General features: G+C 35.8%; 2 protein-coding genes across 6 annotated transcripts; one reads left to right on the forward strand and one right to left on the reverse strand.

Annotated features, from left to right (window-relative positions):
* The first annotated feature begins 279 nt into the window (after positions 1–279).
* LOC110831683 (luciferin 4-monooxygenase) lies at positions 280–6,844 on the forward strand. 4 transcript variants are annotated; one of them, XM_022067950.2, is made up of 9 exons: positions 280–583; positions 1,548–1,681; positions 2,455–2,662; positions 3,266–3,578; positions 3,803–3,974; positions 4,386–4,658; positions 5,242–5,469; positions 5,563–5,728; positions 6,305–6,844. In XM_022067950.2, exons 2-9 carry the CDS (start codon positions 1,574–1,576, stop codon positions 6,424–6,426), a joined length of 1,590 nt encoding a protein of 529 aa, XP_021923642.1. In that variant the 5' UTR covers positions 280–583; positions 1,548–1,573; the 3' UTR covers positions 6,427–6,844. The 4 variants fall into 4 exon arrangements, with proteins under 4 accessions (XP_021923642.1, XP_021923641.1, XP_087215699.1 ...); XM_022067949.2 differs by having other exon boundaries at positions 573–706; XM_087359573.1 differs by lacking the exon at positions 280–583 and adding an exon at positions 747–765.
* Positions 6,845–7,148: 304 nt separating this feature from the next.
* Positions 7,149–26,317, reverse strand: LOC110831681 (uncharacterized). 2 transcript variants are annotated; one of them, XM_087359570.1, is made up of 26 exons: positions 25,948–26,317; positions 25,364–25,687; positions 24,468–24,752; positions 23,545–23,817; positions 22,376–22,702; positions 21,141–21,962; positions 20,732–20,899; positions 20,085–20,297; positions 19,709–19,810; positions 18,663–18,767; positions 17,752–17,931; positions 17,105–17,209; positions 16,543–16,650; positions 15,511–15,690; positions 14,864–14,968; positions 14,311–14,418; positions 13,802–13,981; positions 13,400–13,504; positions 12,772–12,876; positions 12,467–12,674; positions 11,658–11,809; positions 11,010–11,106; positions 10,578–10,843; positions 10,250–10,343; positions 9,937–10,010; positions 7,149–9,471 (listed from the first exon to the last, which is right to left on the reverse strand). In XM_087359570.1, exons 1-26 carry the CDS (start codon positions 26,122–26,124, stop codon positions 9,397–9,399), a joined length of 4,938 nt encoding a protein of 1,645 aa, XP_087215696.1. In that variant the 5' UTR covers positions 26,125–26,317; the 3' UTR covers positions 7,149–9,396. The 2 variants fall into 2 exon arrangements, with proteins under 2 accessions (XP_087215696.1, XP_087215695.1); XM_087359569.1 differs by lacking the exon at positions 9,937–10,010 and adding an exon at positions 9,801–9,874 and having other exon boundaries at positions 25,948–26,316.
* Positions 26,318–26,331: the final 14 nt, after the last annotated feature.

A 26,331-nucleotide genomic window follows, 5' to 3' on the forward strand; every position in this document is an offset into this window, starting at 1 on the left:
CTGAGTCTGCTGACAGAACAGTGACTGACTAGGAACTGTAGTCGAAGTCTCCCATCTAATGTTCACATTAAGAATTTGTAGTGGTTTACCTCCATTCCCCAATAAGCTTTTATGGTATAGCACAGGGGCAATTTTGCTCTGTTTAAATGCAGTGTACACCACCACCACCACCATCATCCTCTTAAATTAATAGATAAACAATACTTTTAACCCATTTTATAGATCATCATACATGTCATGAACTTCTGAGATGATTGTATTGACATTTTTGCTGCTATGAGAATCTCAAATATGATACAGTACAAAGTACAAATCATTTATCTCCATATAATTGATTAGGTCCAATATAAAGACAGCATTGGGATATTTTTGGCTCTGACATATGTTAAGTTATTCCTATGAATTATGGTTGGACCACATAATGGCAGTACGAAAATTGTCAAGTGGTCACGTTCGTTTCTAAAGTGATTTTTATGTCGTAGCGGTGTTCATGTTTATTCTTCAGATAACCTTCCTTCTGCCTTCAGCTCCAAAATAATAGCCATATGGTTATATTACCGTTTCAAGCTCAACTTATCTCAAGGTCAGTAGTAATGATATACTGGCGTACCATAAACTTGTCTAGTTGGAGTGTTTACTTCCACCGAAGTGCTCGTCCGTGAATTCACATATTCTTCAGGAACGTAAGAAAGGGAAAACTGGTGTCGTAAGTTCTATATTAAACGAAATATTATTTACTACGTGCAACGGATGTGGCACAGGTCTGTGAGTTTTGTACCACACTCGTATTACTAATGAATCAGAAACGAGTTTCAGGACGAATTTCAGTGCGATCGTGATCAAATTGGACCTTGTCTTCGAAGCATGTTCCATTTTATAAAATGCGTTTTAGTGACAACGCCTAATTGGCAGCGGTAGCAGTCCTTGGGGTGTGAGAAATGAGGAATATTATATTTTAAACTGTATCGATTCTTGCTTTGGGAATTTAATCGTGCTATTTCAGTAGCTGTTACTATGTAATTAAATCACTTCATTGACTTTTCTGGACATGTGATTATACAGGCCCGTAAAATCCATTCGTGTTTACCGATTTTCTGCGTTTCTCTGGCCCTGGTATTGTTGCTAGGCTATTATAAAGTTTTTTATGTTGCTTATGTCCATGGCGATTTCGTTGCTTGGCAACCACTTTATTTTTTAAAAATAATCACTATGTGGCGCCATGGCTATAATTGCTAGAAAATGTGTGTGGTTTCATCCCATTGTTTTTAGAAGAAATACAAAAGCATTTAGCAACTTCCTTACCAAAAAAAGAGCTCAAATGTTAGTTTGTAAAAATTATATTCATGGCCACAAATATTATGACACCCATACTGAGAGAAAATTTTAACCATATGTGGAAAGCTTGAAATCATGGTGTCAAACATATATCATGGCTCCCTTGATTCAGTGGAAAATCTATGGTTTAAAAGATCTCAGTATAAGCTGTTGTGGACTGACATTCTTATATAAGAAATGGTTTAATATTGTTTTGTATGGGTAATGTGCAGCTGTTTCAGTCAATCCTATATATGTCATGGCATCCCAACACATAATAAGTGGCCCAGAAGTAACAACAATAGACACTTCTCTTGGAAAGAGTCTATACCAGAGCTTGGTAAACCATGGAAATAACATAGCTATGGTAGGTGTACACTACTTTTGTAATATCATGATGCATGGAATGTGTGAATTAGATGAAAGTACATCACTCAGTCAAGTTTCATGTCATTTTAAATGAGCTACAACTCTCTTCATATTGCTGCTAGTTAAAAATCAGTATTTATTTTTCTTTAATAATGTAATGCTAATAGATTTTCATAAGTATAATTATAAAGATTTTACATGCAGTGTTCCAAAAATGTAACATTAACTTGAGGTAAGAATGATTTAACAGAGGCCCCATATCTATTTAATTAAAACAACTGCTGTATATGTTCCAAAGTCTGTACTAAAATGCATCTTTATGAAATTTCTGTGAAATGTCAGTGGAACAGAAATTTATGGTCACTTTGACGCTGAGGTCCAGTTACTACTAATAAGTATAAGATGGGCATGTTGAGCTGCTCCTTAGGAAATTAGTTAATATCTGATTTTAACTTTGTATAAAATAAGAATTATATTTAACCACTATGAATCAAAATTCAATTTGTGTAACAATATTTACGGTAATCCTTCACTACCAAATTTAAGAAGTCTGTTACCAGTTCAACAATTATAACATTTGGGCAGGCACGTGTCCTTCTGTCCATTTACTTTGTGCACAGAGCATATTATAATCAGAAACAGTTCACAAATAATAATAAATGGCAGGCCCTCATCTTTTCCATAACTGTCTGTGACATTTGCACAGTAACAACTATTAATTTTTTCTTATTCCGCAAAGAAAGACTTTTATTTCTAGTAATGAACTTATAGGTGGATGCACTAACAGGAGAAACCAGAACATTTTCTGATATTTTAACAAGAAGTCTCAGTGTAGCAGAGTGTCTTCACATACGGGGCGTGACAATTGGGGATGTAGTGGGTATCTGCAGTGAGAACAATCTTGACTTTATTTTACCAGTCCTGGCTTCCTATTACATCGGTGCAACATGCGCACCACTGAACCCATACTATACTACTCGTAAGTACCAACAAGAGTATATTTAATCTGTCCTTTTCCTGTTTTGAACTAAAATTCTCAAGTTTTCTGGCCGTTGACTAATTTAAACTTATTAAGCTGTTTAACATTCAAAATCTGTAAAGCAAAACTTGTTCTGATTTAAATGCACTGCCTAGCTTCAGAAGAAACACAGGAGTACTAAAAACATCTGCACATTAATAGTGTCAGTTAAACATCAGTGAACTAGCCTATTAATCTATGATACTGTACAGGATTATAAACATTTGATTTTTTTTTTTAAATTCTGCTGTTTTTTTCTCCCCCCACCCCTCACTATCTGATTTGCCGTATTTCCATCATCTGTCATCCTTAATGTTTCAGTTAATTCTTTTATTCATACTCTCACATTTTTCTTAAGTCTGCACCTTTATTCTATGGTAACTAAAGCATTTTCTTTGGCATTTAGATTTACTTTCATAATTTATATTCCTTGACTTTAGCTAAAAATATGTTTCCCTTCTGACCATCCTTTTTTCTTTATATAGACCATGATATTCTTCCATGTTTCATGCAATAAATGCCTGTAATCATGAAAATCATGTACTGTCACTCTACTATTTGCAGGTGAACTTCTTCATGCTGTCAATATATCTAAACCACGCATTATATTTTGCTCTGATGGAGCACTGAAGAGTGTGGATGAAATTTCACATCAAGTTGGATTCCTGAAAGAAATTGTAACTTTTGGATTTCCATTATCACATAAACACACTCCATTTATTAGTTTTGTGCGAGACAAATCACGCAGTTTCCAACTACCGGATGTTAATGATTTAAATATTACAGCTGCAATTCAATGCTCCAGTGGAACAACTGGGTTGCCAAAGGGTGTGATGCTTACACAGCGGAATATACTTAGTATTCTGCAAACTGCAAAGTAAGGATAGTTGAAACTTCTCATGATTAATCATACTTCATAAAATTATACATTCAAGTTAAATAAGTCTGAAGTGTATACAGGTATCCAGTAATATCCAGATATTGAAGCTGTTTTAGAGTTAAATCAAAGGAAGTAAGGTTTGTGATTAAAATTATCCACGTGTTGATTGCGTTTTTCTAAATATCCAAAATCTATATACACAAATGTTGTTACATTCACAGCGATCCCAGGTTCACTATTACGAAGCCTGGAGATGTACTTCTGGCATTACTGCCTATGTTTCATTCATACGCATTTATCTGTCAATTAATTTCAACTACTCATGGGTCAAAGGTTGTAGTTATGAATAAATTTGAAGAGGAGCTATTTCTGAGAAGCATTCAAAATCACAAGGTAAGAATCCAGTAGCTACCCTGGCTTTTCTTGAAAGTAAACCTTGGTCTTCGAGTTTTAATCTTGATTCACAATAATGGTACCAAGTTAGGATATTTCTTTCAGTGTGAAGATGGTCGTCTTCTGGGTTGTTGCGCCATGTAGTCTGGTAGAAGTTTACTGACGTTTCAGAGGTCCTTGTTGCCTCCGTCATCACTCTGATGACAGAAGACAGCCATCTTCAGACTCACTGCTGTGAAAACCTAAAATCCTACATTCTTTCAGCTTACACTTACATTACGTTAAATCATCGGGGTACTTCAGCACAGGTTTTGCTGGGTTTGCCCTAGTTTTTTTTACAATATTTGTTGGAAGAAACAAGTTTTCTTTTTTACAGCAACTGATAAGACTTTTTATCGATTTCTTTCTTAGATAACGACTCTGATGTTGGTGCCTTCACTTGTTGTATTCCTGGCAAAAGCAAAAATTGTAGATGAATATGACTTATCAAGTGTGCAGCACGTTTTCAGTGGTGCTGCTCCTTTGAGCAAAGAATCTGAGACACTTCTGAAAAAGAGACTAAGAGTGCAGTCAATTAAACAGGCCTACGGCATGACAGAAACTACACTTGTCGTTACTTTGCCACCACCAAATGGAAACAAGAGTGGATCTTCCGGAATACTGGTAGCAGGAGTAAAATGCAAGGTAAACAACCCTTTGATAACAGGTGAGACAAGACAGTATAGACAACTTCCCATAACACACATTAACGCTGTGACAATGATTTTTCAGTGTGCAACATTACTTTCAGTCATTCCCAACAGCTACAGAGCTTCCGAGTGTCGGATGAGTTAACAGAAGAAAATTAATGACTCATGACTAGGAAGGGACATAAAAGGGAGCACCCATGGCCTATGTTTAACACCGTGGTACTGGCCACCAATAACTTGACCTCATTTATAACCTCGCAACATGGGAGTCAGTATGCAGGGGCGAATATAGTGATCCCAGGTCTTGAGGTTTTGTATGTTACAATTAACATGTTTATTTTAATGTATTACTGCTGATACGTTATAATGTGGAGTGTGTAGCAAATCCGACATTTTTTGAATAAGTAATTTTGAATATCTGTTTAAACTGGTAAGGGAATCTGATGGTGATGGATCACCAGTTTCCATGTCAACGAAATTATATGTCACATGTATAACCACCTTCTGTTCTGGAAAAGATTTGTATCTTAGTATGTGAAAACGGTTAAACTTGATGTGATTTCACTTATGTTGAGCAGGTTGTGGATTTGGAAACTGGAAGAAACCTTGGACCCAATAAAAAGGGAGAATTATGTTTCAAAGGCCCTCAGATCATGAAAGGGTATTGTGGTAATGCTCAAGAGACATCAGCGATCTTTGATGCCGATGGTTTCCTTCACACTGGAGATGTGGGTTACTATGATGACGATGGTTTCTTTTATATTGTCGACAGGGTGAAAGAACTCATTAAATACAAAGGATACCAGGTAAATGGCAGTATTATTTTTTCATCTAAAATATGCCGATGTAAACATTTCCACAACTTAAAGAAATCTTTGATGTATGTTGTATTTATTTAGGTTCCGCCAGCTGAACTAGAAGCCGTTTTGATAAACCATCCCGCTGTTAAGGACGCTGGAGTCATCGGTGTTCCTGATGAAGCTGCTGGTGAATTACCATTAGCTTTTGTAGTGAAGCAACCTGGAGCAAGAGTGACTGAAGACGAAATTATTAAATATATGGCAGGTTAGAAAAGTCAGATAACAAAATATCTGGTCCATGTTGGTTTTCTGGGTTGTAACGCTGTGTAGACTTGTACATATGTAGAAATCAACATTTCTGAGGAACATACCGTCTAGCCTACATGAACGTCTTCACTGCAATGAGAACCTGAAATAACCAAGTATCATCATCGTCGTCATCACTATGCATTCTTTGCATGAAGTGCATAAGGAGAATGCATTATGAACTGGTCGTCAGTCCAGTTGATTCTACTCAAATGCCACTGGACAGACTGGGATGAAATTTTACGGACAGGTTGTGCTAATCTGCATAACCTCAAGATCAAACTTTTCAATTTCCTACAAAGTGGTGATAACAAAATGACACTAGGAAAGCCATGAGGTAGACTCTGAGGTATGGTGATTTGGTGGCCAAAGTGGGGAAACTATTAAACAGGATGCATTTAATACTTCTAAATGCATGAGGATATTATGTGTATTCTGGTATGTAATATATTTTATGAGATTGGTACTGTTAGTTCTGTTATGTTATTTATTTTATACCAGGCTATAAATACATTCACTCTTGGAAATGTTACAGGGCAAGTATCCCCGCAGAAGAGACTACGTGGTGGAGTTTTGTTCGTCGATTCTATTCCAAAGACAAATAGTGGAAAGATCTTACGAAAGGAGCTGAGGTCTATGTTAAAATCCAAGTTGTGATTGTTTCGAACATTGTAATATGTGCCATATATCAGCTGTTTCACTACCATTAATCAGGTCACAAATTATGGGCAGCTAATTGAGGAAGGTAAAATGATTAGCAAAAGTGTGTCTTGCACTGGTCATCCATCAGGAACAACTGAAGAAGATAAAGATTATATAATATTGGATCTGTGAAGTGTGGAATTTGGCTTTCAGAATTTCTAAATACCTTTTCATGTAATGCTCAACATAGGTGGCCATGCAAAAAATGTTCTTCGGCTTAGAGTTTAACAGAAGTAACCAAAGAATCAATGGAGCTTGGCATGTGATATGGATACATGCATACATACTCGTATAATTTTGATGTAAAGCTTTGATGTTGTTATGTTAACTTTGTTAAAAATTTGAAACAAATAAATCTTATATTTACTTCTCAGTTTGCTAACAGTGATGAATCATTGTGACTCAACACTTAATCAATATTTCAGAGGTACCTGCTGCCTCCATCATCAGCATATAATAGTGGATTATCCACTGTTTTCTATTACCTGAGGCCATTTTCCCCTCTGTTACTGTGGATAAATTACAGTCTACTGAACTACATTCCACAAAGGATTTTACAGGGATGTCAAAACAGCATAATCGGAGGGGCAGAGTTTGCTATGACCTGTATCTGTTAACACAAGGATAATAACTGGAATGTGTCATTCACATAGGAGATAATAAGCAATCAATTTGAATATTATGTTAGATCCCACTTTCTATTGTATATTTTAACACTTTACACATAAAAATCACTTAAATTAATGTGTAATACCCATATATTAGACACATCAATTATTAAAACATTTTTTATCACTACAAATCTGTTCTTAAAGGAAAAGTCACAAAAATTTTCCAAGTGTATAATAAGGATATAAAACTGTCTGATAGGTACAACGTACTTCCTTTAATAAATTCTTCTCGGGCTACCAGCCGTGTAAGGTGGCTTAATGAAGAAAAGGCCAACGTTGGTTTTTTCTTCGTTAAGTCACTTTACAGGGCTCGTAGCCCGAGAAGAATGTATTATACTTTGTCACCATGAAAGCTTCAGATCATACACAACTCCATTATGTGAGTAAGCAATAAGCTAATAGTGAGTTATACTACTTTCAGTAGAAAAGCTAAATGCAGACAATGTGACCCTTCACTGCGCTACTTATTGCTTATCTAACCCAACAGAAATGTTAGAGTGTGGTACATAACAATCAAATGAAGTCCAACATGACATTCAGATGAACATAATCCACGAATCTTCGAGATGATTCTACATATCAGATGCAGCATGCACCATATTATCTGCAAAGAGCTTTCCTGTTAGATAATAATATACTATATAGCAGCCAGCAAAACTTCATAAGCATTTGCAGAAAAGTATATCGACTAATATTTGGTCTTCTACATATATCTTCAGTGCTCAGTACAAAGACTGTAATTCAAAGATGGCTGTCTTCTGGGTTGCTGCTCTGTGTAGTCTGGTAGAAGTTTACCATTGTTTCAGAGGTCCTTGCTGCCTCTATCATCAGGGCGATGGACGCAGCAAGGACCTCTGAAACGCTGGTAAACTTCTACTAGACTACACAGCGCAGCAACCCAGAAGACAACCATCTTTGGACTCGCCATCATAAAAGCCACAAATCGTACTTAGTGTAATTCAAGTTACAACTGACTTGAGAACTTTTTACTGGGAATCAAAAATATAAAGCACCACTCAACATAATGTACTGATAATTTACATACATTTTCCTACACGCTCCGTAACATGAAAGAGAATGAATTTTATTTTGAGACATATAAATCTTAGTAAGTTAGAAGATATTATTGATGGAACCAATTCACAGGAAGACATTTTGTAAAAAAAAAATCTGACTTTACATCTGAGCGGTTTCCTTCACAAAGAGTGAGCTATATACTTTAACAAGTTTCAGTCATTAGTAGATTACATAACAGTCCACTCATGGGTAAATACAAAAAATTTAAACCCCAAGTTTCATTGTATAAATTTATTTAAATTTAGGTCAATATTCTCCTCTTGGTATTTTGTTCATAAAATGATATGTAATGACTCACTCTTTGTGTTACAGCCACTTACCACAGAAAACAAAAGGCCCTAAAATATTAAATTATTTATATCCTTTAGTCACACAAAATGCAAACAGTTATGTAAGGTAATTAAAAGCTATTAAAATATAATTCTTATTTAAATTGATGAGATTTTTATGGAAGCACAGCATAAAAATCTCAAATAATTATTAAAATTCTGCTGCGCACAAAAATCCGCAGTTCTGCCGTACGTAATGCCCACATGTCAATTGCATTCACAGAATCTTTTCATGCATCTAACAGTATCTGTTGAGAAGATTCCCGCCTTCGTAAGATTTTGCGAAAATTCGCTTTTGTAAACTTGGTACAACTTAATCTACATTAATGTTACAAAAATATGACTCATATGCAGCTTTTGAAAGTAATCTTACTTTAAAACTGCTATGAATCTGTGTCATGTTAATGTCTGATATAAGATGTAAAAAAACAACAGCAAAGTATATAAAACTGGTGATGGAAGTCCATGTTGCTACAAATACTTCATAAGTACAATTTCTACATATACTTGTAATAACAAGCAATTTATTATCAGAGAAACCAAACTTAACAACATTAGAGAAGTAAATCACTTCCTTCATTTTGAAATTTTGTATAAAACCACGTAATGTATTAAAACATACATTTTATACCAAATTCTAACATGGAAATCCATCCCTTCAAAAAAACAATGAATTATGGTCCTCCCATAAGATTAAAAAATACAGTTGCATAAAATAGAGATTCTGGTTTGGGCAAAACATTCCATGAAAATGTTAAATAATATCATGTATGTCCCACCATTTACACATCCTTTTGTGGAAGTAATCAAAAGGGACAACGTATTTGTTTCTTAGCGGGTACATTACCTTAAACGACAATGGCTGATGTCGCCATCTGATTCACTCCGCAGGTTCCATCACCACGATACACTCGATAATAGCCCTATGACAAAGATTTCAAAAACAATATAACCCAATTTAATATATCTAACAATTTTGTTTCTACGGCACTGCATTATATATCAAGTCACAAAACTGGAGAAACATGGAAATTCTATTACCAAATATTACAAAGAATGTTTAGAATAAAATAAACCATTAAAAACTCAGCCGACAAGCATCTGCTGATTTGGGATGGAATGACTCTACACCGTTATACGAAGCAAAGGTCATAAAGCTATATTGATAGCAACGATCAGCTTCCCACTCCAATAACAAAATCTCCACACTGATGGAAACAAAAATTAAACAAAATAAAATATGATAGCATACCTGTTCACCCCAGTTTGCACCCCAGCTGTTCTTAATAATCCAAAATGGAAGTACTTTTTGAAACATTGGATATGCTGAAAGAAGAATACAAACAAAAGAAACATAAGAGTAGTAATTCATAATTAGAAAATCTTACCTGTTCCCCCCAAAATGTGCCCCAGCTATTCTTAATAATCCAGTAGGGAAGAATTCTATGCCGTATCGAAGATGCTGCAAAAACAGAACCACGCATGTCCAAATACCGTAGTTTATCCTCCGTACAGCTAAAAACACTTTTATATGTCACCTTACATATAATTTTAAACCTATATCACTCAACGCAGGGTTCTGAAGGATTACACTATGTAGGTTTCAATACCTATCATACTAATAGCAGATTAGCTTGTAAAATGTCACCATATTAGTTTCAATAAGGCATCCAACTTAAATAAAGTAATAAGTCTACTTACTGTGTACGCCAAAACCAACGATCAGAACACCATGATCCAAATTTTCCCTGTCACACAGGAATTTCCATGGATGTGATACACCACCCATATAGAACTATAACAAGATATGGTTTCAGATAGAATTTAAAATAAATTTGTTGTTACACATAACTTGCACATAGAAAATACACCAATTACATTTTATCAAAAGTAAATTTTATTAGTTTTTAAGAGTGGAACTCTCTCAGCAGCTTGAAGTAACTGTATTCTAGGACACCTAATTAACAGCACCGCACAGATAAATCATAATTAATTAAATAAATAATAAAAAAACAAAATTAAATATTACCTGCATAGCATTTGCATTGATACCAATTGAGATGGGTCCATTTTTATACAACCACTGAGCCATCTTTGTTTCATTCTTAGTAATATTTAAAGCTCCTTGAACTGTAACTTTCACATCACTTTTCTTAAAATGGCATTTTTCATCTTCGCCTTCATAAGGGTAATCTTTTTCAGTTTCTAAGCCCCCCAACGATTCAATGGCTTTATAAGCATTCTCTGGAAGACCTCCATTGCAACCATCATCCAAGTTGTCACAATCCACTAACTCTGCAAAAATTAAAATTTTAGATCTTAATTCACTGTAATGGTATAATCTTTAACAGGTAACTAACAACCATTAGACACGACACGAAATAAATAACATTCTATTAATTCTTCGTACCTCACATTTAATTTGAATAAATGCAGAAGAGACATGAATAGTTTGACTTACCTTGTTCTGAAAGCGAGAACAACTTTCCCTTCTTAAGTGCCCACTGACCCTCAATGTTTCCAGTCACCGAGAATGCCCAACATGAGCCACACGAACCCTGAGCAAAAATTAACAAAACAGGGAGATAAGAAATGTGTACAAAATTTTGGTTGGAAAGCCTGAAGGAAGAAAGGCCACTTGGAAGACCAAGGCATAACCGGGAGGACAATTTTTAAATGAATCTTGAGGACATAAGGTTCTGGGGGTGTGGATTGGATTCATCTAGCTCAGGACAGGGAACAGAGGTGGTCTCTTATGAGAACAGTGATGAAACTTCAGGTCCCATAAAATATGAGGAATTTCTTGAATAGCTGAACATGCTATTTGTTTCCCAAAAAGGACTCTGCTCCATGAATTTAATTAGTTACTGCCCCTTTCTCCCAGTCATTCATCTTGATAACTATGAGCTGACAATTTCCTGCTCCTTTGCCAAGAGATCATGAAGACAATCCTGTGATGTGCATAGACACGGTTTCGGAAATTACTTGGTAATCCCGATACTAAGGGAGTATCTCCAGACGACGATGAGACAGGTCTTACTTGCATGACAAACTACTTCCACTCAGTGATCAACGGTACCATTAATATGAGAGGGAGAGAGAAAATCACCTGATTTTTGACTTCTGTAACAACGCTGAAATTTCGCCAGTCAAACTCCTTTGGCAAAGTGACATCAGGAATTTTAGCTTCTTGCAGTGGGATGTCGTTGGAAACTTTCAATTTGCGATTAAGACCAAGATGGTATTTCTTGAATTCCTTTGCTGGAAAACAAAAATCAATTGTGATGTAATTTACAGATATTTTAAGATGATGTAAGAGAATAAACAAACATACGAAGTTCTACATCTATGGTAAGAAATTATGGAAAAAAAGAGCTGGGACACATGTTCAAATAATGCACAGCACACTGTCATTCCGTCCATAATATAACAACAGTCTACACACAGGGACAAAGAGAAAATAGAATGTCACATGAGAATAGAGTTTTAATCAAATATGAATGATGTTAATGTTATTGAACTGTGTACATCCCAGGTTTTTTTTACATATTATTTGAATTCTACTTCACAGGCCTCAACTGGCTTCCAAAACATTTAAAATGCTCTTACGTTGGCATTTTCAGCAACTTTATCAGATAAACATGTATGTTCATTTTTAATTATAATTTCCAACATAAATACAACAAAATGTAAGAAGAAAAATGACACTTGTCACAGAATTTCCCATAATTAGCCACAAGCATACATTTACTCAGTAGAAACAATGTTAATCAGTTGTAAAAAAAACCAATATGAATATGGGAACATATTCGGCCATCAATCTTTAGAAGAAAATAAAATGAAATAAAGTTAATTTCAAATGTTTACATGGTGTCAAAACATACAATTCTAATGCCATAAGCACATGTTCATACTAACGTGTAAGATCTGCAAACTGTGTTGCCCCATACGCAGCGGTGCCCTGTTCAGTCCTCCGTAGACGTTCAACTTTTTTCATGTTCGCTTTAAAAATATGAAAACGACGTTTATATTCTGCCTCGCTTTGATAATGTTTGTTGTGTTTATTTACAAATTCGTCAAACAATCCAATGTGAATGTCATGGCTACCACCACCTATCCATGATCTCTGTAAAAGAAGAGAACAGTTGAATATTGAGAATTTAACCATGTTATTCAGAAGGTGACTACTTCTTACTTCTGTAAACGGAGATATCAGTACTTACCCTCTTTACTCTATTATCTGCAGCAGAACTGCATGAAACATGATTGACTTCACGCTGATTAAGCCATGGCCGATCCCACACTTCAATATGACAAATCTGATTATTCTAAAGAGAGAGAGATACAAGCAATATAGCCTTAATAAGTTACATAAACAAGCTAGTTCACAACTACGGTAAGTCCATTTTATCAGTCGCTGTATAGAAAATAACTCCATACAAGTAATCATACATCCCAGGCTTTTCCTGCCCCACTTAATGGTACCTGCACCTTGTCGTGGTGGTGGGGCTTGAGTACCTCAGTGACCCCAAGAGCTACTGGTAGGGCCTCACTAGCCAGATTGATCGAGGGGGAGAGGTCAGACTAAGACAGGTACCCTGGTCCTCCAGGTTGGGGGTTGGTCGCAAGGCTAACAACCTTGCACCATAAAAAGGAAGATGTTTCGAAACCTCGATCAAAGCCTCGGACAGACGGACCTAACAGAGGAAAGAATGGAAGAGGAGAATTGAGGAGGCCATGGAACGAATATGGACCGGAGAGCCATAGAAGAAGAATAAAGTTAACAATAAGTAGGCATTCAGTCAATCTATGATACATAACAATAACGCCATTAACACCGTCAGTTATTACCGAATCATTCTTTAGCTGGCAGCCATCTATATCTGCATCATGACCTTTACGACAAGCGCTGTACCCCAGTTCCAAAGTTAAATGAGTCAACACTCCAGCAACCATCTGAAAAAAAATAAATTATACACTAAACATATTACGTGCGTGAATACATACACTTCCACGCAGTCATTTCAGGAAACGCAGTATCTCAATCCGCAGTAAGAGCACGGAAAATGCCTGAACTCATAAGAGACAAAGTTAATGAGGAAATGAGATTAAATGAATTAAGAAGTTTATAAAAATATGCACTTCACCTAGCATTATTTCAGAAGTCAAATCAACCACATACACACAATTTAACTAACAACAAAAATGAGTAATTTGGTGAAATAACTAAACTGGGAAAAATGTTTAATTTACCTGCTTTTGTGCCTCTACTATCCTAACAATTTTCTGTCTATAAAGTGCATTAGATCTTCTGTCAACTTCTTCTAACGCAGTTTTTGCCATATCATGGATGTAAGGATCATCGAGATCAGCTTGAGCTGGAGCTCCTACGAGAACATCAGCGTGCCTTCTTGCTCGGCCTGATGGCGATTCCTGAAACAGAAAGCAGACGCTAGCCCTTGAAATCAACAAGGAAACAATTTTAAGTTTTCTGCGAACAAAAGTCAACTAAAGATGCAGAAGAAGTCTGAAAACTTTTCTTGAGACTACGGAAAATTGGGACCCGCAGTGCTCAGGCACTTGAAGAACGGGTCGTTCCCAGTATGTCAAGTTAACAATAAATCTAGGCTTCCTGTTAAATGTATAATATAGTTTATTCAGCTACTGAGTATGCCTTATATACTCCAAACTCTCAAATAAAATATCAGTTAAATAAATATACAAAGAGCAATTACAATACATATAATACGAGTCCTACTCACAGAAGCCGCAGCTGTGTTTTCGGAAGGAGAACTGCATGAAACATTGGTGACTTCTCGTAGATTAAGCCATGGCCTATCCCATACTTCAACATTACAAATCTGATTACTCTGAAAACAAAATGAAAACCTCCTATAATTGCCAATGTTATATACAAAACCTGGACTAAGTTAGAAATGATCATGAGAAATTAATTACTCGCACCAGAAAATTGAAGCAAAATTACTCTAGCATTATCACTGGTCCCCATCTTGAACCAAATAAATAAAGTCCACATCCTCCCACCCAAATAACTTCCTTCTATCTACGCTTATAAGTTCCATGTGGTCCCTTTCATTCAGATTTTCTAACCAAAACATCTTTAATTACACTCGTCTGATTCTATATCAAATGTTTAAGAAAGCAAATTAAATGAAATTCCCAAAATACACAAATGGGGCAACTGTAAATTACTTCATACAATATTTCACAAAATACTTGCCATCAGACACAACGGATAAACAATCAGTCAAATTAAGCTACGCGAATTGAAAGTACGCATGTAATGAATATTACCGAATCTTCCTTAAGCTGACAATTACTGATATCACCATCTTCTCCTTTACGACAAGAAGTATATCCCAGTTCTAAGGTCAACCGCACCAGCGTTCCAGCAACAACCTGGTAAAACACAGAATTTTGTTATCAACAGCTCAGATATCCAGCACCCACTCATAGGATGATTAATACATAATGGATATAAATAAGATGGAAAGAAATAGCCATGGTCTACTTTAAGGTACTACCCTGGCAATTTCCTGGAGGGAGTGAGGAAAACCACAAAATACTTCAGTCAAGATTGCTGGTCTCCAGCAGAAGATTTTCCAAAAATGAAGCAGAAGCACTAACCATTCCATCACTCTTTGATGGTAAACATAAAATATGGCATCATGACACACATCTGGTTTCAATACAATAAAAGAACTGCAATTGTAAGCGTAATTCAGCTACAATCCCAAAAACTGGCAATGAACGTGCGTTTTCTTACCCACATGATGGCCAGTTTGTCTGTACAGAAATAACATACACTTTCACCAAGAGATTTGAGGTAACAAACTTTCTTACAATCACAGAACAACAATATTTCTTTTCGTTTCACTGATAATTTGAGCAATAAGTAATAAACACATTACTTACTAAACAAAAATTAGTACTAAGCATACCTGTTTCTGTGAATTCACTATCCTAACAATTTTCTGTCTATAAATTGCATTAGATCTTCTGTCAACTTCTGCTAACGCATGTCTTGCTATCTCCTGGATGTAAGAATCATTAACATCAGCTTGAGATGGAGCTCCTACGAGCACAACAGCATGCCTTCTTGCCCGGCCTGATGGCGATTCCTGAAACAGAAATCAGACGCTAGCCCTTGAAATCAACAAGGAAACAATTTTAAGCTTTCTGCGAACAAAAGTCAACTAAAGATGCAGAAGAAGTCTGAAAACTTTTCTTGAGACTACGAAACATTAGTCAATGGATTTTTATAAGCACCAATTTTTCGTCCAAAAACATTCTACAATAATTACCACATATGCATTGCACAATTCAAATGGTTATTACATTAATATTGCAATCCTTACGTCAAACAATTTTCAAATTCTAATACCAAAACAATTAGAAATTCAGACCACACTAATGAACAAGTATTTCCTAAATGTAGGAACACAGGAGTCATTAAGAATGAAAATGCTGCTAAAAATTTAACTGCAGAAGTGACTCAAATAACACAATTCTAAGGTGAATTTTCATTTTGTACATTAGGGAGACATATGTCAAGTTAACAGGGTCCACAGTGGCCGCGCGGTCTGAGGCGCGTGCCTTGTGCCGCTTGGTCACTGGGACCATGGGTTCGAATCCCACTCAAGCCATGGATGTTTGTCCGCATTTTTCTGTGTAGTGCTGTCCTGTGTGCAGGTAGAGGCCTTGCGACGGGCCGATCCCTCGTCCAAGGAGTCATACCGAATGTCTATAGATCAAGCCAATGAAAAGTTGGGACCCGCAGTGCTCAGGCACTTGAAGAACGGGTCGTTCCCAGTATGTCAAGTTAACAATAAATCTAGGCTTCCTGTTAAATGTATAATATAGTTTATTCAGCTACTGAGTATGCCTTATATACTCCAAACTCTCAAATAAAATATCAGTTAAATAAATATACAAAGAGCAATTACAATACATATAATACGAGTCCTACTCACAGAAGCTGCAGCTGTGTTTTCGGAAGCAGAACTGCATGAAACATTGGTGACTTCTCGTAGATTAAGCCATGACCTATCCCATACATCAACATTACAAATCTGATTACTCTGAAAACAAAATGAAAACCTCCTATAATTGCCAATGTTATATACAAAACCTGGACTAAGTTAGAAATGATCATGAGAAATTAATTACTCGCACCAGAAAATTGAAGCAAAATTACTCTAGCATTATCACTGGTCCCCATCTTGAACCAAATAAATAAAGTCCACATCCTCCCACCCAAATAACTTCCTTCTATCTACGCTTATAAGTTCCATGTGGTCCCTTTCATTCAGATTTTCTAACCAAAACATCTTTAATTACACTCGTCTGATCCTATATCAAATGTATCAAATGTTTAAGAAAGAAAATTAAATAAAATTCCCAAAATACACAAATGGGGCAACTGTAAATTACTTCATACGATATTTCACAAAATACTTGCCATCAGACACAACAGATAAACAATCAGTCAAATTAAGCTACGCGAATTGAAAGTACGCATGTAATGAATATTACCGAATCTTCCTTAAGCTGACAATTACTGATATCACCATCTTCTCCTTTACGACAAGAAGTATATCCCAGTTCTAAGGTCAACCGCACCAGCGTTCCAGCAACAACCTGGTAAAACACAGAATTTTGTTATCAACAGCTCAGATATCCAGCACCCACTCATAGGATGATTAATACATAATGGATATAAATAAGATGGAAAGAAATAGCCATGGTCTACTTTAAGGTACTACCCTGGCAATTTCCTGGAGGGAGTGAGGAAAACCACAAAATACTTCAGTCAAGATTGCTGGTCTCCAGCAGAAGATTTTCCAAAAATGAAGCAGAAGCACTAACCATTCCATCACTCTTTGATGGTAAACATAAAATATGGCATCATGACACACATCTGGTTTCAATACAATAAAAGAACTGCAATTGTAAGCGTAATTCAGCTACAATCCCAAAAACTGGCAATGAACGTGCGTTTTCTTACCCACATGATGGCCAGTTTGTCTGTACAGAAATAACATACACTTTCACCAAGAGATTTGAGGTAACAAACTTTCTTACAATCACAGAACAACAATATTTCTTTTCGTTTCACTGATAATTTGAGCAATAAGTAATAAACACATTACTTACTAAACAAAAATTAGTACTAAGCATACCTGCTTCTGTGCCTCTACTATCCTAACAATTTTCTGTCTATAAATTGCATTAGATCTTCTGTCAACTTCTGCTAACGCATGTATTGCTATCTCCTGGATGTAAGAATCATTAACATTAGCTTGAGATGGAGCTCCTAAGATCATATCAGTTTGCCTTCTCACTCGATCTGTTGGCAGTTCCTGAAACAGACACAAAATTAAAGTTCAGAAATAAACAATCAACACGGGTTGAAATTTCAACGACTGTAGTTATCTGACCACCCCCTTCACTAGACGCGACCCCCTTTAATTCCTACTTGTGGGGATACATTAAGGACTTGGTATATTAGCAGAAATTACATACACGAGATGAACTCCTACGGCATGTAATGGACGGTGCTGTTCTCACACAGAACAACCATGAAAACATATGAAAACCAACATATGCTATTTTAAAATAAGCTCATCTGTGCATAGACAATGTAGGATACAACTTCAAACATCAAGGTCTTCGAGTATGTACACTAAACATGAGGAGAACATCATTCCCTTAAAAGTAATTAATTTCAATTAAAATAATTTAATTAACATGTTTGAATTTCCTCTCTTTCCATCATAAATATGTAACAATTCAGATTTCAACCCATGTTTATACAATCTTCTTTTCTTCTCAAAAATAAGCCAATGAATAACCACCTGAAATTTGACAGATAATTTTTAGGATGTCCTGAATATGAGATACAGAAGACCCACAAAGTATAGACATCTTACGTAAGTCTGCACAATACAAATTGTTTTAAAAATATCAAATGATCTAAGAACTATAAATTTAAATCTTTAATTTAACTTGCACAAAATCTTGACATCAATATTTTATTTCACGGTGAATGAAGCAAGCTCCAAATATTTATACACAACGATATTTAACTTACGCTATTGGCCTTGGACTCGGGGGCTGAACAAACTAATGATGTAACTTGATAAGAATTTTCAAGCCAAGGTTGATCCCATATCGTGACATGGCAAGTTTTAATCCCCTGTCAAAACACAACACTGCATTAAAAAAAATATGTGTATTTAAAGACAAGAGTACTGCCACCCTTCTAAGAGAACTTCTCTTAATTCGCTGAACTCAATTTTTATGAGTTAACAATTGCAAAAAAAAAAAAATATATATATTAAGCACAAACTTATTCTACAGGCCATTCACATTTATGAAAATACTATATTGCAAGTCTTAACATCCACAATAGCAGTAGTAAATTCTTTTCATATTATTATTGCCCTGCGTGCTAAACGAACCAATGACCTTCGTTGAAATACCTTCTCACATAATCAACCTAGAGGACACAAAATAATCAGAGAAAACTTTCTTAACACAAAGATTCTCCTGGAGATGTCTGATTTGCTTCACATTAATATTCTTTTTCTCTGGTAATATTTTTAACATTTCGCTGTAACAATATTCCTAAAATCATTTCTTACGGTGATAGCTCTTATATGAAGACTCACGTGAGATACAGAGCTGTCAATGACGAACCACGTCAAAGTGCATAAAGCTCACTGAAGTGGCAGTTAGATCACAACCATTTATATATTACAGTATCAAAGCTAAACAAAATACAGACCTTCGAAGCCTAAATAAACATAATATTCATGGTTTTTACTGCTCAAACATGAGATACAAAACAGCCATCCATATACTGAAAACAGTAACCAACCACACTGAATTATCCATTAAATAATAAAAAATGAATGACACACACCTTACAGTATTTATAAGGCCTGTAAACTTAAAGACGCAAACCTGTTTCATTAGTCCGAGTGAGTGGGTTACTTTAAAAGCCTAAGTTTTTACTTAAAAGCCAAGCACATGGATTTCTCATAAGTTAAAGGGTAAAAATTAATTAATAACACAGCACAAACAGATTTAAGACATTCTTCTGAACACACAATTGAAAATAAAAATAAAACTTACCAAATTTTGATTCAGTTCACAAGTACTGTTTTCAGCCTCTCCTTTACGCTTAGTACTTTGACCAACTTCCAAAACTAGAAACACGTTATAACCAGCTACCACCTATAAAATAAAAATAAAATTTATAAAAAATGAACGAACCACTCTTTAAAATATTACATCCAGAAAACAGCCGTGCAATCTTGAAGAAACCGGTTTCTATGACATCCAACAGTTATTCACAGATGTAAATTCTCCGAACTCATTTCTGACCTCTGATTTGATTTAAAATCAAACACCGCCCTCTAAAATAAGCTTTGTGCTTTAGTAAGAAAAAAGAATCAGATAATTTTATGAGACATTATTAAGCGCACCATAAATCATGTCAAATACGTACCTGTTTTGATGCGTTGACAATCCTGACAAGACACTGACTGTACAATGAATTAGTACTCTTGTCCAATTCAGTAACGGCAAAATCTGCCAGATCAGTGATGTACGTATCACTCGTATTGGCAGGTAAGGGACCTCCTGGTACAACATCACGTTTTTGTCTTAATTTCTTCTCGGGCAAAATACTTTCTTCTGTGGTACATTCAGACTTCACAACCTGCAACAAAAAAATATTCCTAAAGGAAATACCAGATAAATAAGGTCCACCTTAGCACCTTATAAAACATAAGGTCCCTAAAAATAAATTAAATATTTACTATTTTAAACCCTTTAAATGTCATGAAAGTACACAAGTTTCGTTACATAATTGCTATGACACTTCTTGTAGTCAACGCATTTCAGCTGGCAATGACACCTCCCATGCTTCATTTGTTTCTGTGGGAAAAATCAAGGTCCGAACAGACCTCGTATTTCAATATTTTCTCAATACAGTTTTTTTTATTTTCCTAACAAATAAACATTAATTAGAAACAGGATGTCCTCGAGTAAAGTGAATTTAGGGAAATTTTCAGCAAAATGACCCCCCCCCCCTCTCACTCTTGCTAACGCATACATACATATATATATACACACATATCAAGTTATACTTACTTTGGCATCTAGATGCGAGTTGTCAGTAAATGTTCGGTGTAATTCCACTTTACATATTTTTACAGGTGATGAGTGATGTTCCATGCAGTCTGGCTTATTGGCTCCACTCTCACTGCAAGACGTAGTTCCCACTCTAAGATGCAGGTGGTACAGTACACCATTTACAATCTGTAAAAAGGTAAACTTACAAACATACCTCAAAAATCCACCATGAAACAATATATCATCAAAAAAAGGAAGAAATTTTTTTTTACATAGTGTGAAGAATAACGAAAACATAATATGAATGTTCAGAATCAAAAACTATTGAAACTTAAAGATATATGAGAGTTACGGGTCCGTAATCTTGCTGTAACACTAACAGAATATTAATGCATTTCCTTTTCTTACAAAATGTGACAATTTGTACCTGTTTCTGTGCACTCAGGACCTCTAATACCACACGCTTCTTATCGTCTTCGTCAATCTCGTCTAATGTTTGGACAGCGATGTGTGCGAGTTTGTTGACAAGTTCTAGTTCTGATTTGTCAATATCCTTCAGACCACCGAGAGTAGACCGCGGAGTGGTCTCCCTTCTGTTACGATTCTCTCCCGTAAAATACGCTCCAAAATCTTCCATTATTTTTTCCTGCTTTTCATTACTCTCGTCAGAACTCTGGTCACTTTCATCAGAATCACCTTGTACTTTCTGACTTTCTGTCTGTTCTGCTTCTTTGAAGTCATCACTTCCTATTTTGGATTTCGATGAATTTTCTTCCTCACTAATAGATTCAGACCTCGGTTCATCAAGTTTTGATTTATCAGACTTCTTTTGTTTGCCATCAGGATTATTAACATAAATTTGTTCAGCGTCACTTTCAACGGGGCGATTATCTGGCTCATGTTCAGGTAAATATAAGCCATCTCTGCCATAGGAAAAAGGTATTCTTGCAGTCACGGGTTCTGGTTCATCCATTGCATCGAGGTAGTCAAACATTTCCTGACGACCGCCTTGATAACTTGGTACAAAGTTTGGTTCAATCTCATTTTCAAGGTCATTGTCGTAATAAGTACAATTATTGCCGATAATTTCACGGCTAGTATCCAACCAAGGTTTCTCCAAGAATTCGACTAAGCATGTTTTGATATCGCTCGTACTTGGTTCGCAAGAAGTTCTATCCAGTGTTGAACCCTTCATACATGACGTTTCTGCAACTTCTAGTTGAAGTATATATTTAACTCCATTAACAACCTGAAATAATTTAAATTTGGTATCAAAATTTAGGTTGCCCCATGCCCTCTAAACAGAGGGCATGGGGCAACCTAAAACGCTCTCGATACTATAAACGTTTGGACACGAGTTCTGACAACGGTGCAAAACAACAGGTAAGCAGGGCAGAAATTCAATTACTACAAAGAATACAAACACAGATATTTCATTATCAATTCTATTCACAATGTAAAAATCAGATCCTATGTTGCCTTAGCAGTACCATCTCAACTCCTCTCTCAGCCTACAAGACCTCACCGCAGGTGTTAATAATGTGGTATTTCTTAGCAGCCCTCTGGTCAGCTGTTTCTTTTTATATATTCAGATTATAAATTTTTCTCTTTCTTTCCTTATAAGCATGTATTTTTAAACAGTAAAAGGTGACAGTACCATACCTGCTTTTGTGCTTTGGCAATCCTCGTTACTTTGTGCATGTACCTTCCGTACGACCCCTCGTCAATTACCGCAACAGCTTGATCCACATATTCCTGCAATGCTGGGTTGCTGACGTCAAGATCAGTCAGACATCCTGTGCAGTACGTATGTGTAGCTATAATAGGTTCTTCCACTATTGGCTTCCGCGACTCTTCTACAGTTTCTACTACCGGGTCTTGCTCGTCGACAGCTGTAATGGAATAATGTTCTACCGCTGGCAATGACGTCTGTTCACTTAATGGTTCTATCTGATCATTCAACATTGTGTTCAAAACATCTTCTTGAAGCTGGAACACGAAACATCTTTATCGGTTATACCAAAACTGAATAATAATAATAATATCAAATCTAAAACTTCTTGACGATGGTGAAGAGTCAATTGAATAAAAATTTACTTGGATATTATCCATCGTCTAGTAATAAAACGTAAAAAACGTAAAACGACGTTTCGGAGATGGGGCTCTATCTCCGTCTTCAGGTTCCTACTCAGTTGGGCCCATTAGATAGAGCTAATCCCCATCTCCGGACCAGGTCTTGCACTCTCAAATGAAGAAAAATTAATAAAAAATGTGATTAAATTACTCATCACAAATACACATCATCAGATGGAGCATACATCAAAACTCATATATAATACATATCTACAAATGATACAAAAATACAATATCAACATTAAAATATTTGAAAAAAAAAACAATAATCATAGGATTTTCGTTAGCAAATCTGTCACACTGACACGCAATTTACCCAGCTCTATACTGTGCGCTCTGTTTCAGAGGTACAATCTGTAATGACATAACAATCAGACATGTATCCATACGTTGAACTTGTCTGACATGGCTCAAATAAAAAAAAACAATGAAGGTTTAAGAAACATTCACATATTAATACTCCATATATTCAAAAGTTTCTAAGCATATCAGGTTTCTATATGAGACAAATAAAATATAATAATTTGTCATTTACTGAAATAAAATATAAAAACTTTCAACTATGTCATTTATAAACACACATTAACCTAACCTAACCTAACCTAACCTAACCTAACCTAACCTAACCTAAGCTAACCTAAGCTAACCTTTTTTTAAAGCGATGTGTCCCGATAACCCACAAGTACCAAAACAATTACCTCTCTCATATCTTCATTTGTATGTCTGGCCTCATCAGTTCCATTATGTGCGTCTTGATAACAAGTTGGTTCCGAATAAAGCGTGTCTTCGATCCAAGGGCGATCCCAGCTCGTGATGGAACATATAAAACGTTTGTTTGATACATTCTCTGGACACTGTCGCTTTTCATAAAGTCCATCAGTATCACCTTCAACATCGACATTCTTCAGACACAGCGTTGGTGCTATGCGGAGGTCAAGCGTTGTAAGAACGGCTTCAGATCCTGGAGTAACCTAAATGTAGTAAAATGTAACACGCGGACAAATCAAGTTCTTGAACTCTGCTACCAATTCAAAGGATTTCCTATCAATTCCTGTGACCTGAATTTCCTCTATATATTCTAGCAAAGAGACATGTTCACAATTCAATTTTTCCCACATTCATTTCAAGCCCAGTATCCCTACCGGCTTCTAGTTCTGATCTTGTGGTCTTACTTAAAGGCATTTATGTTATTAAATAACTAACTAATAACTATTATCAGAAACATATTCTGGTAGTTGATGTGTTCCACTCACTTCTGCAGAACAGCCAACATTATATTCTAAAACATATCGTAAACGACAATCTCAATAGAAAACGTACGTGTCGAAAAAAAGTGGCATTATAATTACTGGAGCAATTGGTTGCCAGCCACATTCTGTAAAGGAACAGCACAGCTAATCTGGTAACGTATATTTCCCAACAAAAATAATGAGGTAATAGATGCCGTAACATTTAATTTCAGTTGAAGTACATGCCATATCCATACTCTACGCAACTCCTAAAACACACGGTATGACGACTTACAACATCCTATCAAATGGTGAAATCAAATAATAGCTTAAACAATAACAGTGGAAAATTTACCAGTTAAAATCCATAAATGAATACCGGTAAAACTAACCGTTGTTTCAGCTCTCAATACATCCACTAGCTTCAATGTAAATTCTGAAAATGAGAGACTGTCAAGTTCTTCTGCAGCTCTTTCAGCCATGGTGGTTATATCGGCAGCACTCATTGGTACATCAGGCAGCATCCCAGTAAGAGGGAAACATGCCAGGGTCGATTCCAGAGCCATCTCGGCAGTCTGGTTCACTTCAGCTTCACACACTTCAAACAACAATGTGTCTCCTCCATCGGTTCTTGCAACTTTCAGTGTCAAGTATAAAGTTGTAAAATTTCCGGCGCTCTGTGAACATATAAAGACATGACAAATTTTCAGCTGTGAATAAATCACTGGTACCACTGACAACTGTAACTTTGTACACACTAATTCTCTGTTGTAAAATTAATGAGGTCCGTTCTCTGGAAAAACACCAATATACTGTATTAAAGAATCTATCAAAGAATCTATCAAAGGAGTCTTAAAGACATGAAAAACTCCATATAGGTCCTCAAGTAAAGTGGCTCTTAAAATAAACTGAATCGAAGTCACAAATGGCAATACCCTGTAGAGGAAGTGGGGGAGGTTATGAATGAAGTAATATCATCCTCCCATCTGTGTTATGGTCTTCTTCCATTTTGTAGGATTTGAGGTTTTCATGATGGTGAGTCTGAAGAGGATTCTACATACACATATGATTTACATTTTCAATTTCTCCAATTTCATGTTATCTTTCAACAACAACAAGAAAAAAAATTAATAAAAGGACATTTTATTAATAACATCTTGGCCACTTCTGGACCATGGGCCATAACTGGTCCAGAAGCATGCTTTTCATCAAGTACACTAAACATACAGCTGTAATATTTTAACATCATTTTGATAAAAATTCTTCTGAAAATACTGTACTTAATTACCTGTCTTTTAACTGACATAATGTCAACAACACTCCTTTTGGCATCTCCATTATTTTCCACGTGCTGGACTGCAAAAGCTGCGATACTTCTAATTTCATCACTAACATTTTCTTCGCCAAATCCATGGTCATTTACTGGAAATATTGGTTCAAATTCCTTCTTGGCACATTTTGTTCTATCTTCATATATATCCCTTGTGTTTTTTGATGAATCCTCTCTTAACACAAGCTCACATATTAGATGTGATGGAGTACAATCTACTGAATTGTTGCAGCTAACAGTAATGTCTAACTGCATGAAGAACAATGAAGGGAGAGAATCATTCTGTAAAAATAACAAAAAAATATGACTGAAAGTACAGAACATAAATTCTGAATTAACTTGCACTTTGTTCTGAGATATGAGATATGAGATTATGACAACCCTCCTGCAACATTTGCAAGACGTTTTTCTGTCTCTCACTCTCTATTAGAATTATAGGCATATAAATCTACGTCCTTACATATAAGAATGCCCTAAATTATTTACAACCATAAACTTTTCTTCTAAGCGCATATGACAACTTCAGTAATCACGTTACTTACTTTGTTATACGCATTTATTATCTTCGCTGAATCATAAACGTATTGAGAACCTGGTTGATCATTAAACGAGTCCAATACGAACTGCACTTCATCTTTAAATGTACCGACATTCGGTTCTGCACATATCACTCCAATTAAACACAAAAGAATCACCGATAAACGGATCAGTCGCGCCATTTCCACACCTTTAGTACTGTCATAAACACAGGTTCATGAGTTTAGTTCACTGTTTACAGCGATTTTTCAGCTTCGCAATAATTAAATCTGACAATAATGATCCGAAAACACTAATGACTACGAATATTCTCAGCCACACACTATTTCAACATTCCAACCAATCCCGACCAAATATATCTGCACGACGCAGTACAAACAGTTCAATGA

Source organism: Zootermopsis nevadensis, unplaced genomic scaffold (genome assembly GCF_977971745.1).
Source record: "Zootermopsis nevadensis isolate Lab colony 2312 unplaced genomic scaffold, Znev_1.0 Znev_ptg000032l, whole genome shotgun sequence".
NCBI lineage: Eukaryota > Metazoa > Arthropoda > Insecta > Blattodea > Termopsidae > Zootermopsis > Zootermopsis nevadensis.

Bases quoted from the DNA above. Each gene is read 5' to 3' on its own strand.
- LOC110831683 (XM_022067950.2), top strand. From the start codon at position 1,574: ATGGCATCCCAACACATAATAAGTGGCCCAGAAGTAACAACAATAGAC. The intron at 5,470-5,562 runs GTAAATGGCAGT...GTATTTATTTAG, and splicing joins TTAAATACAAAGGATACCAG to GTTCCGCCAGCTGAACTAGA. The intron at 5,729-6,304 runs GTTAGAAAAGTC...GAAATGTTACAG, and splicing joins AATTATTAAATATATGGCAG to GGCAAGTATCCCCGCAGAAG.
- LOC110831681 (XM_087359570.1), bottom strand. From the start codon at position 26,124: ATGGCGCGACTGATCCGTTTATCGGTGATTCTTTTGTGTTTAATTGGA. The intron at 11,810-12,466 runs GTTAGTATGAAC...TTTGTTTTCCAG, and splicing joins ACAGTTTGCAGATCTTACAC to CAAAGGAATTCAAGAAATAC. The intron at 10,844-11,009 runs GTAAGTCAAACT...TAATTTTTGCAG, and splicing joins GTTCTCGCTTTCAGAACAAG to AGTTAGTGGATTGTGACAAC.